Source organism: Corvus cornix, chromosome Z (genome assembly GCF_000738735.6).
Source record: "Corvus cornix cornix isolate S_Up_H32 chromosome Z, ASM73873v5, whole genome shotgun sequence".
NCBI lineage: Eukaryota > Metazoa > Chordata > Aves > Passeriformes > Corvidae > Corvus > Corvus cornix.
The window spans coordinates 44,210,827-44,225,817 of NC_046357.1; the positions used below are offsets into that span (position 1 = coordinate 44,210,827).

Below are 14,991 nucleotides of genomic sequence, written 5' to 3' on the forward strand. Positions count from 1 at the left end.
GCTGTGCTCCCTCCCAGTTTGGTTTTTTTGTGTATCTTCTCACTGGCACAGCATGAGACAAGGAGGGCAAAAGTCCTTGACTTTGGATAAACACAGCTTAGCAAAAACACAAACATCGGTGTGTTATCAACACCACTTTCATTCTGAATCCAAAACACAGCACTGTAACAGCTACTGAGAACTTACCCTAGCTGTAATCAGGACGATACTCACTGCTTACTCCGTATCATCTGTGTCATGCCAAGTTTCACATTCCCCCATGTCCCATCACCTTCCCTATTTATCTGTTTTGATAGGTATACAAACATCATTCTCTTAGTCAATGGAACACCTCTGTTAAGTGTTCTTAAAAGTCCACACAATAAAAAAAATGTTTGATGAATTCATTTAGTCCATGGCTTTGGCCTTCACCCTTGGTAAGAGTCTTTCAAGCAGAAAAGATGGTGTGAGGTGTTGGATTGTTGCATGCTGCACATTTGAGTCAGTTCTGATCCCAGTACTGCTGTGCTTGTTCAGTTTTATCAAAGTTCATTTTTCATGAGTGCAACGATCAGAGGGAAGTCAGGCTCAGATCCCCAGAACAGTTGTGGTAAGATTGATGCCGTGAGGTGCCCCGTGAGGTCATGCACATGTAGCCACCATAAAAGTGGTAATACAGTGTTGCATAATTACCTCATACAGTTTAATTCATTGGCTATTTTCACTTAAAATCAAATTGCCTTGAGGCACACACAGGACCACCCCATCCTCCAACATTACCCACCAAGTGCACCTGGGTCGTTGAGCAAAAACAATCCCACAGATGGGTTTACCTTTGCCTGAGGCAGGAATAACCCAGACTGTTTTCTCCAGCATGTTTTTAGTGTGCACTACAGGAAATTTATCCCCTTCTACACTACATAAAAACTTCGGGCACCACTGTGGTAGCAATTGGCACCTGCTGCTCTTCAGCCTTCAGCAACCCAACAACAGAAGGGTTGCCTGAAAGACCAGGCAAGGTAGACCAGTGTTTAATTTCCTCTGTCTCTGGGGAAGTTATACCAAAAACCCACCAATACCCTTTTGGATCTCTGAAATACTGTCTCCTGGCACAGTCTATGCCAAGGATGCATGGAGTGTCTGGTCCAGGCCCACTAGGGTGCTTTTGCTTCTAATTCCCAGTGAGACTAATCTCAGTCTCCAATACAATTATCTGTTTGGACTCCCCTGTCACTCCAGATATACAAATGGATTCTGTTCCTACATAGCTTGATGGCATTAGGGTACAATGTGCACCAGTGTCTACTAAAGCCTTGTAATCCTGTGGGGCTGCTGTGCCAGGCCATCAAATCCACACAGTCCAGTAAATCCAGTTATCTCTCTCCTCCATCTGGCTGGAGGCAGGGCCCCACTAATACTGATTTCAAGGTTCCCCACTAACATCTTGTAGAAATGGACTAGAACTTCTCTCCATAGCGCCAGCAGTATGACCAGACCTTCCATTCTGCCTGGAAAACTGTCTGCTGGAGACTGGAGCAACAATCTCCCTGGAAAAAAACGCACTGTGGTTGTTTTCCCCTGCAATTCCCACACCTGTCTAGGATCAAGGTGTATTGTCCATCCCACTTCCTCATATCCTCTCCGTGGTCCTGCAGGTAAAACCACAGGATACTCTGTCGTGTGTACCTTCTATATCCTCCCTCTTGAGCAAGAGGACGCCTGCTGTCAGTTGTAGAAATAGGGCCCCCTACAGGTGGGGAGTAGGACATAGTCTCTCTGAAACACTGAAAATCCTGAGTCAGTTTATATGTCAGTTTATCTGATAGCTTCTCCACAGCTGCAGTGATGGGGGAAGGAATACTGTCTTCGTATTCCTGGACGTGGAAAATCACTTCACCTTCGTTGTGCATCATCTTTCCAAACTATTGTTGCCAAGGCGTTGGCATGCGCTGTTGGTGCACTCTGTACAAATTTCCACCATGAATCACTGGCATAAGACATCATCTGGACCTGGGGGGAGCTTGCACATCGTCCAGGTCAATATTTATAATTCCTCATATGGCTAATTCCCTCAGGTATTTAATACATTTATTGCAGCCCATTTGCTTAAGTTACATGGAATACCTTCTTTATAAGGACACCTTGCCCTCACACTTGGTAAGAGTCACCTCCAAAGACAAAGGGCTTGTGTCTTTTTTCCCATTGCTTTGTCAATGCCTGGTTCCTTAGCAAGCGATCCCAAATCCCTGGCTTCCTTACTCTCTAATTCCACACTGTTGGCTCTGTTGTCCCAGCACTGGAGCAGCCAGGTGATAATACACTCACCTGGACAATGACTGAAATCTTCTCACATCTCCCATAGCTCACTCAGGAAAAGGGATCAAGTTGTGATTGTTTCTTCTGTCTCCTCTTCCAGTTCCTGTGATGGCCCTGATGATGGCTCTGTAATTCATCCTTTTGATGCTGCTGCTTCTTCATCCTCTTTACTCTCCCTGTCATCCTTGACTGTTTTTGCTAAAGCTTTTTTACAAGGTGCCTTTCATGTACATTTCTACTGCTTCCGTACAGGGGTAACTGACACCAGCACCTGGTGATGCTGTTTCAGTGCTTTCAGTGGCAGTTCCTGTTGCTGGGATTGGAGCAGCTGCAGTGCCTCTCACAGTGTCTGGAATAGTTGCAAGGCCTTTTTTTGTCTCACTGTCAGATTCAGAGACCTTCTCTTTCCCCTTAGAGTACAGAGGCTCAATAAGCCTGGGCTAGGCCCCAACATGTTGCAGTGATTTGGGTCCTCTCTGGTGTGCCAGGGTGACAGCACACTTTTTAAATTTAGTTTACTAGTTTTCTGGATTCTGCAGTTTCTCAGGGATAAGGTGCAAACATTTTGAAGGTGCCCACGGCCCTACACACTTGCTAATAAAATCCCACACACCCTGCCACTACAAACTATTCAGCTGTCCTGGTTACAGCTAGTTTAGAGTTAGTTTTTTCAGTCACTGCTTTAGTGCTGTGTTTTGGTTTCAGAATGAGACTGGTGTTGATAACACACCGATGTTTGCATTTTTGCTAAATTGTGCTAATCTGAAGTCAAGGACTAATTTTTTCCTCCTTGTCACATGCTGTGTCAGTGAGAAGATACACCAAAAAAAAACAATCTGGGAAGGAGCATTTGCTCTCATATTTGTGGCATTTTGTCAGTACTGTACCAGTGATACTTTACTTGCAGTAGTTGTTCTCTGTGGTGTATTTTGTAGGATGGGACTATAATATGACAGTGTCACTGGCTGGGACACCAATCAGGTGTATGTATTCAGCACTGCAGGCACCTCTGTGCCTTGGGAGTTCTTTTCTGTGAATGATTAATAATCTTTCTATTTTTCTCCTCAGAGAAATAACCTATGGGGGAAGACACCTTCCTACTATTTTCTCCCTCTCCTTTTTTCCTTCCTTGTCCTCCAGGCTGATTATGGTACTCAAGAATTTTTAAGATTTTGAATATCCTTTGACTATCTTTGAAACCCAACCAGTCTTTTTGCTAGGAGCCAGCATGTTGTTGCAAATGGTTCAAGTCTTCCTTAAGGTCAGATAAATAATAGAGAACGTTACCCAGAGATCTGCCCAAAAGCTGGATAGTTTAGAGTAGTGAGAAGGACAGCCGAAGTAAAATTTTTATGTTGAGATAATAACAGTTTAATAATTGAAAATCAAGTAAAATACAATAATAATAGGAAATAATAATAACAATGATAACAAAAAGGGAAAAAAGCAAGTGATGCACAATGCAATTGTTCACCACCCACTGACTGATTCCAGACTTCCCTTCTTGAACCCAGTTTCGTAACTCTCCCTGGTTTATGTTCTGGGCATGACATTCTATGGTATCCCATATTTTATGGAATATCCCGTTGGTCAGTTGCGGTCACCTGTCCCTGCTACGCTCCCTCCCAGTTTGGGAGAGCATGAGACATGCAGGGAAAAAAAAGTCCTTGACTTTGGATAAACACGACTTAGCAAAAACACAAACATCAATGTGTTATCAACACCATTTTCATTCTGAATCCAAAACACAGCACTGTAACAGCTACTGAGAACTGTATCCCAGCTGAAGCCAGGGCAGCATGATAGAAATACCATGCTGAATCTCTGTACAGAGTAGCAAAATTGAAGAGGAACTGCTAGATTGTTCCTTCATCTGCTGAATGTAGAGTAGCAATGAACTTAATTCACTTTGTATCTAATAATCAATTAAAATCTAAGAATTGTTAAAGAAGGTATGCAGAAAAGGCTGTGCTTGCTTTCATGAAGTAATATTAGGGACACTGCAAAGATGCTGGCGAACTGAGAGACCACAGCTTTGGTGTATTGCTGCTTCATCCCCCAAAACACAGTCTCCTGAAAGAGTGGAAGAGAAAAGATAAAGTTGCTGTGGTAGAAACAGAGAATGAAGGTAAGCACAAATACAGTGGTGCTGATTATTAGAAAAGACAGTTATATCTGGAAATGAACAAGGTAATTGTATACGAGAGGATCTAAACCTGTGTGTGCAGTTTCACAGGCTGACAGCTGTGCTGCTCTTGACCTTCTGCCTCATTTTGCTCTCTCCTTTCCCAAGCCAAGTATTTGGGTTGTGCAAATATGAAGTCAAAACATGGATCTGTTTTCCCTTGTTGTCTACCTTCCTTGTAATCAAGATTAATTTCCTGATCTGATACTACAGTGGAAATGGAGGTACAGTTCTGGCAGAGGACAGAGCTGTATCTTTCAGTGGCAATGATGTTTTGTCCCTGTAACACTTGTGGCCTGATACCAAGTGGATGGAGAAGTCAGACGTATCCTACAGCCTGCTTGAAATGACCCATTTTGGTGGCTCAGCTTGGAGTCCCATCTTCTCTAGACATGTCACCCCTTTGAAAATAATCAGATGCAGACATAAATTCATTGAATGCAGCAAAAATTTGCTGGGCAGCAACACTGCAGTCACATTTCTCTGACAAAGGACCGAAAAAACTCAGGTGTCTTTAGAAAACTGTCAGTGCTGCAGTGACACCTCATTATCAGAGGCTACTAGGCATTTCTGGACTGTCATTGTAGTTCTAAATTACATCTGTCTTCTGGGCATAAATTTTCTGAGACTTCTGAGAGTTACAATACTATGCCTAGTATAGCCAGTGTAGGTTGAATTGACTTGAGAGAGAAATGTCAGTACTGGGTAGTGGTGAGATCATTATGGAGAAAAAGGTTGCAAGGTACTAGGATCTTGGAGAAGATTCAGTGTGTCTTTTCTATGACCATGCTGAGGCTCTGATTAAGGCACAAGCATGTGCATGCCTGGTTGTCCCTACAGAATTGTAGAATCATTAAAGTTGGAAAAGACCATTAAGACTATCTAGTCCAACCATAAATGCAGCACCACTACCATGTTCACCACTGAACCGTGTCCTCAGGTGTCATATCCACATGCTTTTTGGACACTCACAGAAATGGTGACTCTACCACTTCTCTGGACAGACTGTTCCAATGCTATACAATGCTTTCAAGGAAGAAATTTTTCCTACTATCTAATCTAAACTTCTGGTGCACCCTCAGGCCACTTCTTGTCCTGTCACTTGTTACCTGGGAGAAGAAGGCTGACCTGGCTACAACCTCCTTTCAGGCAGTTGTAGAGAGTGATAAGGTCTCCTTGAGCCTCCTTTTCTCCAGGCTAAACAATCCCAGATCCCTCAGCCTCTTCTCACAGGACTTCTGCTCCTGACTCTTCACCAGCTTTCTTGCCTTTTTCTGGACATGCTCCAGTGATGTCTTTAAGCAGAATGAGAATTCTGTCCCTTCCTTTGATCTCTGTAGCAGATGAAAGCTGATGGTATCATTCTCACCTTTAATCCCTCCTTTCAATACAAATTGTGGGAAGAGATAAGATAGAATTGAGCTGTATGCTGTGAGACATGCCGCAGAGGCACATGGCAGCCCAGAGAGAGGCTTGTCTCCACCAGACCCTGGGGGCAGGAGGTGTCACAGGGCAGAGCCCTACAGAGAGGAGCCCGCCGGGAGCTGACGGACGGGTGAACAGCGAGTGGTCACCCCATAGAAGGACATTTGGAAAGTGTGTTGCTGATGTGGCAACACGGGATAGGTCACATAGTGAGGATTGCCGTATAAGGAAATACTGTGCCTTGGAAAAGTGTATAAAACCAGCTCATTCCTTGGAATAAACGACTCAGATTCCCTGCCGGTCTGGGTCTGGGCCTCAATCACTGACACAAATAGATGTTGTCAGGTGGGTTAAACAGGTGTTGCTTGAAGTTTACAGAAAGCTTTTGTATTTTATGTCCTGCTTGGCAATTGTTTAAATTGGAGCTGCAGATCACATCTTCTTTGGCACTCAGCCTTGGGTTCTTCTCGACCTGACCTGAACTTTATTCGAGGCTCTGTAGAGGACACCTCCCCAGATGATGGAAAGCAACCACTAGAGACCCCCAAAGAGGCCCATGCAGGCACAGTGACATGTCATAAGGCTGCAAAAACTAAATGACTATGCATGAGGTAGGCAGTAACCAGGTATTATATAGGTGGGTTTATGTAAACTTTTGGGTATAAATTCTCTCAGTATTTACTCCTTGGTGTGCTTGATTTGTAGGAAAACTTACACCTTGCATCTCTACACGATAAACAATGTCTTCTTTCTAAACCTGACCCTTTGTTTGTATAACTAAAATGTCCGAGTTCCAAAAATTTGGCAACACCAGCACCTCAATGTTTTTCTTGTTGTGAGGGGCCCAGAACTGGGCACATGACACGAGGTGTGGTCTCACCAGTGCCAAGTAAAGAGGGACAGTCACTGCCCTGGTCCTGCTGCCACACTACTGGTGATACAGACCAGGATGCCACTGTCCTTCTTGGCCACCTGGGCACATGCTAGGCCATGTTCAGCTGCTGTTGACCAGCAGACCCAGGTCCTCTTCTGCCAGGCAGCCTTCCAGCCACTCTGTCCCAACCTACAGCACTGCCTGGGGTGTTGTGACCCAAGGGCAGCACTCAGCATTTGGCCTTGTGTAACCTCATGCAATTGGCCTCAGTCCATCAATTCAGCCTGTCCTGATCCCTCTACAGAGCCTTCCTGCCCTCCCGCAGGTCAACACTCCCATTCAGCTTGGTGTCATCGGTGAACTTGCTGAGTGTAGACTTTATCCTCTCATCCAGGTAGTTGGTGAAGACATTAAACAGGGCTGGCCCAAATACTGACTCCTGGGGAACACCACTAGTGACCAGCTACCTCCTGGATTTAACTCCATTCACCACAACTTTTTGGCCCCAGCCACCCAGCCAGTTCTTTACCCAGCAAAGAACTCCTTCATAAACACCATGAGCTGACAGTTTCTCCAAGAGAATGCTGTGGGAGATGATGTAAAAGGCTTTGCTGAAGACAACATCCACAGCCTTTTCCTCACTCTCTTGGTGTCACCTTGCTATAGAAGGACATCGGGTTGGTCAGACAGGACTTGTCTTCCACAAAACCATTCTGGCTGGACCTGAACTCCTGGCTGTCCTGTCATATGTTCAGAGCAACCATTTGAGGCTATAAGGTTCATCCCACCAGCTTTTTAACAAGCCGGCAAACTAATAGCTGGCAAACCCCTGCCAAAAAGTGAGAGGACTTATTTATGGTCACTGCTGAAATGGTGGTGAACAGTGCTGGGTGGGGAGAGGGGAGATGCGTCAACACTGGCAGTAGTTGCCAGGCATTTGGAACCTAAAAGCTGCCTGTGGGCAGAAGACATGTTTAGAAGTCCATCTCTGTCAGTGTTCAAGACCAAGCTGGATGGGGCTCTGCGCAACCTGATGTAGCATGTGTTATCCCTGCCCAAAGTGGTGGGGTTAGTCCCTTCAGGTCCAAACTGTTCTATGATTCTGTGAATTCCCTTTCTCCTCTCGTCTTCCCCCCTCTTTTTTCCCCACTTATTTTCTCCCTTTCCCTCCTTTTTTTCTTTGTCTCTCCTTTTCCCCGTTTTCCCTCTTTTTCCTCTTTTCTTTTTTCCTTTTTTTCTTCCTCCCTTTTTTCCTCCCTCTCCCCCCCTCCCCCGTTTCCTCCCCTCCTCCCCCCGCTCCCCACTTTATTTTTTTGTTTCCTTTTCTTCCCTTCTATTTTTTCCGCCCGTGCTTGAACCAGCAGGTTTCCTGCCCCCCAAAGAAGCTCGAGCCCTCAAACCCAGCGCGCAGGGGGTTCCGGCCGAGCGCCGGGCGGTGCCGCGGGGGCTGAGGGCGGAGCGGCCCCGGCCCCTCCCCGGGGTGGAGGCAGCCGAGCCCAGCCCAGCCCAGCCCAGCCCAGCCCGGCCGAGCCGCGCTGCCTGCCCGCCCGCTTCATCCTCTCGGTCTTCTCCGCGGCTTCGGTATGTCGTCGGGCGGTAGCCTGAGCACCATGCAGAGGCTGGTGGAGCAGCTGAAACTGGAGGCGGCCGTGGAGAGGATCAAGGTGAGCCGGGGCGCGGGGCCCCCGGGAGCGGGGTGGGGAGAGGAGCCGCTCCTGCATTTCCCTCCGCGCTGATCCGCGCCGCCCGCCCGGGGAAGGAAGGGGGTGAGGGGTGCCTGTGCCCGGCGGGCGCCGAGCCCCGGGCCCGCGGGAGCGATGGAGCGAGTGCCGTTCCCTGGTGGAAGGAGCCGTGATAAATAATACAGCAGCTCCTAGGTAGTTCTGCACCCGCAAGCAGATAATCGGGGGTAGTTCCTCGCAGCGGAGCCAGCCCTGCTCCTCCCCGCTTCGGAGCGCTGGCAGGATCTGCAGGGGGAGGCGGTGCGGGGTGGTACCCGCTGGCACACTTGGGGAAGGCAGGCGATTTGCTACGCATGCATGAACCTTCTCCTGCTTGCACATTTCCAGACAAAGGCATCATGATGAGGCAGTCCTGTCATCTGCCAGCTCCTCAGGTTTGGTGACCTGACCGAGACAGCTCTTGGTTTCCAGCAGATGTGGGGGGTCCATCACCACGCACAAAGTCCAGCATAGTCTGTGAAGTGATGGAGGTCAAATTAGTTTCTATCTTGCACTTTCCTTGTCTCCCTCCTTGCATTCGCCATTTTTCTCTGGCCAGTCACAAAAGACGAGCTTCCTCAGTCTGAACGACTGTGCCAACACATTGAGCTGCAGGAACTTAGCTAAATTATTTTAAAATAATTCAAAATTATTTAGTCCTGGCCTGGGCGGGTGAAAATTTGACGTGCTCATTGTGGTGAAACCACTACAGCTTTTGGATATCATCCTAATCAATTTGCTGATGTTACTACATTTTATTAGCAAAACTGAATCAGCAGATGCTTTATTCACTAGAAGCGACTGTGTTTATCACTGCAGTGAGGTGTGGGAATATGTGAAAAACAGACTGTTTCAGAGTAGAAATACAGACTCTTGTGGCAAGAGGGGTACTGTCAAACACTGAAATGGTTGCCCAGCAGTTATTGTTGGTGCCTGGATCTCTGTTCCTGCTCTTTTTGAGGCAGATACATCCTCCCCACTGTTTTTTTTGTAGATGGGTAGTGGCTATAAGAGACATAGTTTGTAGTTTACAGGTGTTACTTTGTGGCAGTAACATGTTCTGGAGCTGGACTTCCCAAGGCTGCCTATTTTTCATGAGTTTGCTTGTATTCCAGGGAGGCTTGTCCTTGATGGACCTCAGTCTCATTTTTCTTGCAGCATTGTGCACAGCAGTCTCGTTCCAGTTCTGCTGTTCTAGGAGCCTGTTCATGACTTTGAAATGACACACGATTAAAAATAAATGGTGTCATCTGTGTTTCTCTACATACAGTATAAAAACAACGTGAAATATATTCAGCAGATGAAAAACCACTCGGTTCAGTTTTAGCAAGCACTGAAATAGGAGAAAACATTGTTTCATCTACTTTGAATAGACAATGTGTTTCCAGACGGAAGCTGGTTATGAAAGGATTTTTAAAAATACATTCCATACTGCCAAGTTCCAGTGGTGATTTTGTTTACCCTGCTGGCTAAAAAAGCAGACAGGAACAATATTTTCAGAAAGAGGAAACTGAGTAGGAAAGAAGTACCCATACACATCTTGCATGCAGGAGGCTGCTGAAGGGAGCGTGTTTGTCACGTGATGCAATACTGCAGAAAATTTCTGTGTGAACAGGAGAAAATAAGAAAGTTATAGGGCATAGGTAAGACTAAGAGTAGGCAGTTCTGGTTTGTATCTTTTGAGGATATACCAGGATATACATAGCTCAGTATGTGTGGGGGGAGTTTGGCAGCAAAGTGCAAAGAGATGCTGTAGGAACTGCTAACCCTTCAAGGAAAAAGCTCCACATGGCTTTGGCCTGACCAGTGTTGGCTAGTGGCATCTCTGCCTGATAGCCATGTGGTGCACAGCTGGGCACCACAAGGGGCAGGCACTGCAGTTGAGGCAAGGGTGCTAATGCTGCAGGGGGTCCAAGGGACTGGGTAGGGCAGGACAACTCTGCAGCCTCCAGAAATGGCTTCTCCTCAGGTAAGGAAGGACTGACGAAACCTGCTGCCTTAGCAGGAATCCTTGCTGCTGATACTTCTCCCTGTACTATGCTCAAGAGAACCTGGGAGGCTGAGGGAAAAAGCTTCTCGTAACAACTCCCTGAAGTGCTGACAACTGCTCGGTAAATTGAGGCAGTTATCAGGATGAGTGTCCTGGAGGAGAGCCTGGAGGAGAGCTGGAAGACAGTGAAGAGGAGAGCAGCAAAATAGCAAACAAAAGTGTGTGCTAGGCCAGATTTCCCATGTGTTTCCAGATAGTTTTCTATGGGATGGCCCTGAACCAAAATTCCTCTGGGGTTCCAGGGTGGTTGCTTCAGACAGGAGGCTGGGAAGTTTGAATGGTACTTCTGGCTGTTGTTTTGGCAACACTGCAGAGCTGTGTAGGAAGAAAAACCAGTGTTTCAGGAGTCCTGTAACAAAGGCAGAGGTGAGGTCAGAGAGGAACTTTTAGTTCCATCAATATGTTTAGTATTTTCTTTTATAAAATATGTATCAGACAGCATGGGTTTTAACAGTTCACTGAGGTGTTCCTAATGTGTGTCTGGGAAGCTGGGAATTCCTCTACATTTTCCTTCAAAAATGTAGGCACATGACTGACTTGCCATCCACAAGGAGAGCAGGGGAGTTCAGTGCTGAAGACATTTTACCTTTGGGATCCTGGGCTTGTTCTGCAGCTCTGAACTCTCCTTTTGGGGGGCCAGAGTGTGGATTTGAAGTTCTCACTTCACTGCTGGCGGAAGATGACAATTTGGACTTCAAAAGCTGTTCATCCTCATCTTTTTGCTTTCATTCCTTGTTATACTCTGTGTTGTTTAGAAGTTTGGAATGAAAATCCTTTAAAAAAATTATCAGAGGATAGAAGAGTTCAAATATAAACCTGAAAACACTACAGTATACTGGAAAATGATGATGGCTCTGAGCATTTTAACGAGGAGAAATTGCATCACACTTGCACCTCAGTCCTCTGCACTATTCTGGCTTATCACTGGCATAGTATTTCATGGGTGCTTCATCAGAGCTTTGTAAATTGTGCTTCTGTGCTAATTTACTTGGTGTTTTAGAATCCAAGAGGTGATTTGGCTGCACTCCAGCTCTGTTTGATAATAGCTCTTCAAGAGGAAATGCTTAATAGATGCTTGTGAATGAATTAGTTTCCTCTCTGGATTTGTTTTTCCTTTTCAGGTCTCTCAGGCAGCTGCAGAACTCCAGCAGTACTGTATGCAAAATGCCTGCAAAGATGCCTTGCTTGTTGGGGTTCCTGCAGGGAGCAATCCCTTCCGAGAACCCCGATCCTGTGCTCTGCTCTGAAATCAGGTAATAAAGTCATAGATGCCATGACAACCACTCTGATTTGAAACTCAAGCCCTTGGAGGGACAAAGACACATGGTGATAGTTCTTTAAGTGTTGAGTTCTTGCTTGAGTGTTCATCATTTCCCTGTTGGCTCTGCAGACTGTTTTCTGGGTTTTTTAGGTGTGGCAGTTGAAGCATGTCTCTTTTCTACAGCTCTTTCTAGAGTTGTTTTGTTTATAAGTTGTTTTTTCTTTGTTCAGGGGTTGTGTTTTTGTGTTTGATCAGCAGTAAGGTTATTAGTAGCATCCAAACTAATTAAAATTGTCTAAGACACACAGCTATGTTTGACACAGCCAGACAGTAGACAGTCACATACCCAGCTTGGAGAGGTAAGGCCAAGCTGTGGCAATTTTATATGTTCTGATGACTAGCTCACAGGTTAAGCAAGAATCATGTTAAAATACATTTTTGTCTTTAATGTCATATTGCAGTTCATTTCGCTGTGTCTGTCCTTAGGCTCTTCCCGTGCTTACTGTTGGTACAGCAGCAAAACCAGTGGAAGCAGAAAGGAGCTGAGGCAATCTGTCATCACATCCTTTGTAACCTTTTTCAGCACAGGGCTAAAGGATGAGCTACTCCCTGAACTCTGCCTTAGTGCTCTGCATTGCCTTTACCTATGTAACACCTATAGAGTAGGTGGGTGGGTGACCGTCCAACATGTACAAATCTTTGGGATCCAGTTCCATGATTCCCAGTCTGGCTTCTCCCATTTGTCACAAAGATTATCAATGATTGCAGCAGGAGAAAGAAAGGCCATGCATGCTAGTAGCTTTGGGTATAACAACACCATAACTTGTAAAGTCTACGTCTTTTGCTTGACAAACAAATGTGGAAGTAGGATATTCAGAAGGGGTTACTCCTCCTTAAAAGATAAAATAAAAATAGTTCCTGCTGAAGAGCTGAAAAATCTGCAGAGAGGAAGAAACACTGAAGTCTGTTCTTTTGATGAGAGTGCTATTAAAGAAAAAAATCAATGTTTTCTCTAAGGGCAGAATTTAAGCTAAAACCTAAAGTACTTGTAAAATCTTCCCCTTGCTGCTGCCAGCTGTTCCTGAGCTTGCACTTGAGCTTTTGCCTCATCAATAGCATGGCTTTGATTGTTGCTACATAGGTTTAACAAAACAGGATTGAACCTCTTTTGAACCTGAAAGAAAGGGAGCAACTGAACATGAGATGCTCTTCTGGAAAAACTTGTTGAGGGTGAAGCAAAAGCAGATTTTCTTAATTTGGGTGCTATCTGTAATTCTTCATGCAACTAAGATAAAATTTTTAATGACCATTGCATATGTTCTTCTGTTATTTAAGCAGCCTTTCTACTTTTTCTTTTTTTACGGGTCTGTGTCTGTGTGTGTGTCTACCTATTCTGAGGTGATCACATCATACAGATACACTACAAAATATTTTCTCAAAAGAGCTTGATGATTAATTTATGATTCTTTTAGAAATGCATAGCTCAGCCCAGGATGTCACTTAGTGGTTTTTTGCTGATAAATCAAATATTTAGTTTATTATTCTTGTGTTACCTTAGGATCATAAGAAAATCAGAGCAAAGTAAAAAAGCCAGTTAAAAATTTTATGATATTACGAGGATACCAACATCCAGCAAAGGAAAGTAATTTTTTGGTTTTTCTCAGTGCAAAGGAGCTTTTCTGTTGTGATTTGTAAGAGAAATGTATCAGCTTAAGAAGATGGCATTTAATAAACTTTTTTTTTTCCTCTTATAGGGAAGGTCATTGGAGAATTACCTTCAAGCATGACATGAATAACAACTGCCTTTCCTTCACAAGAAAAGTCTCTGTCTTTTATGTGGCTAAAACAGCATCCTAGATATTTGTCTGTGTGTTCTTGTGTATCCATATTCCACTGTCTTTTAGTAATGTTCTTGAAGTTTTTTAATGTAACTCTTTCTCTTTTCTTAACCATCACCACTTTTACTACACTATGCTAACTATACAAATATTACTTGAGAAGTTTACATTTTAGAAATTAAAAACGTGAATTTTTAACCAAATTACTTACTCTGATCTTGATAAACCATAACACCGGAATAATAGCAAAAACTATTCATGGGGATTTTTTTTTTTCCAAAATAAAACAACCCAAAAGTGAATATTTAAAGTATAAAGCTAAATGCTTTGACTGCTAGAGTAATGTCCTCAGGGGACATTTTGCTTTCTTTAGCAAACCTGGAACCAACTTTATTTCTTTTTCAAGTGCATCTCAGTGCATAAGTGACACATTTTATTAACTGCTGAACACAGTATGTAGCAGAGTTGATTCCTAAAGCATGTTTCTTGCAATACTTCTGATCTGTAAGCCTTCTTCTACTTTGTATTTTTAACAGTACTGCTGTGGTGGAATTTTCTTAATGTATTTAAAATGTTACCAAACAGACACTAAGAATCTGTGAACACCCAAAGATAATTGCATGCATCATTGTCACAGTTTGCAATACACAGAATTTACTAAAATGTGTTTGGTCATTTGCCTTCACTTTTTTTATAGAGCACTTTTACAAGAACAACTTTTTTTAGAGGTTTTTAATTTTGTCTACTTTCTATTGTTTGTATTAATCTTTTAGAAGTTGAGAAATAAAATTCCTATCCCTCTTGGCTTTGAACTCATTGTGTAATTTGTGTAGCAAAGAGCAGCTATGTAAGGAAAAGGATACTTGGATTTTGCAGTGGGAGGGGAGCTCTTTGCTTTTTTGGGAAGAGAAGGTTGCTACTGGATTTTTAGAAACAGTCTTATTAGTAGAAAAATCCCATTTGTATCTGTTGACCATATTTGTAAACACTAACAATGTTATCAGGCTCACTTACACATTTTGAAGCTGTAAGGAAGAACTCTGCAATCTGAGTACTTAACATTCATAAACAGTAACTGGAATGGGGCAACAGTGTCCTCCAGGCAGTTCAGTCTTTGTCAAAAGATTTTCGTGGTTGCTGTCCTGCAGAAAGACACCAAAATGAGAGCTGTAATACTGCCAGTATGTATTGTGCCTTTAAATATAGAAGAGAACGTCCTTTCTTCAGAGCTTTTCTTCATTCTGACTTCCTTTCACTGTAGGCTGTTTAAATATGGCAGCTTTTCTGTTAGCACTGGACAGAGTTACAGAAGTCTAGAGAAAACCAAATTACTCTTGCATAG

General features: G+C 44.1%; 1 protein-coding gene across 1 annotated transcript; it reads left to right on the plus strand.

Moving 5' to 3' along the window:
- Positions 1–8,269: 8,269 nt before the first annotated feature.
- On the plus strand, positions 8,270–14,461 carry GNG10 (G protein subunit gamma 10). The gene is made up of 3 exons (XM_039567296.1): positions 8,270–8,443; positions 11,672–11,803; positions 13,566–14,461. Exons 1-2 carry the CDS (start codon positions 8,363–8,365, stop codon positions 11,795–11,797), a joined length of 207 nt encoding a protein of 68 aa, XP_039423230.1. The 5' UTR covers positions 8,270–8,362; the 3' UTR covers positions 11,798–11,803; positions 13,566–14,461.
- The last annotated feature ends 530 nt before the right edge of the window (positions 14,462–14,991 follow it).

Coding starts and splice junctions, on each gene's coding strand:
- GNG10 (XM_039567296.1), top strand. CDS start 8,363: ATGTCGTCGGGCGGTAGCCTGAGCACCATGCAGAGGCTGGTGGAGCAG. Junction 8,444..11,671: donor CGGCCGTGGAGAGGATCAAG/GTGAGCCGGGGC, acceptor TTTCCTTTTCAG/GTCTCTCAGGCAGCTGCAGA.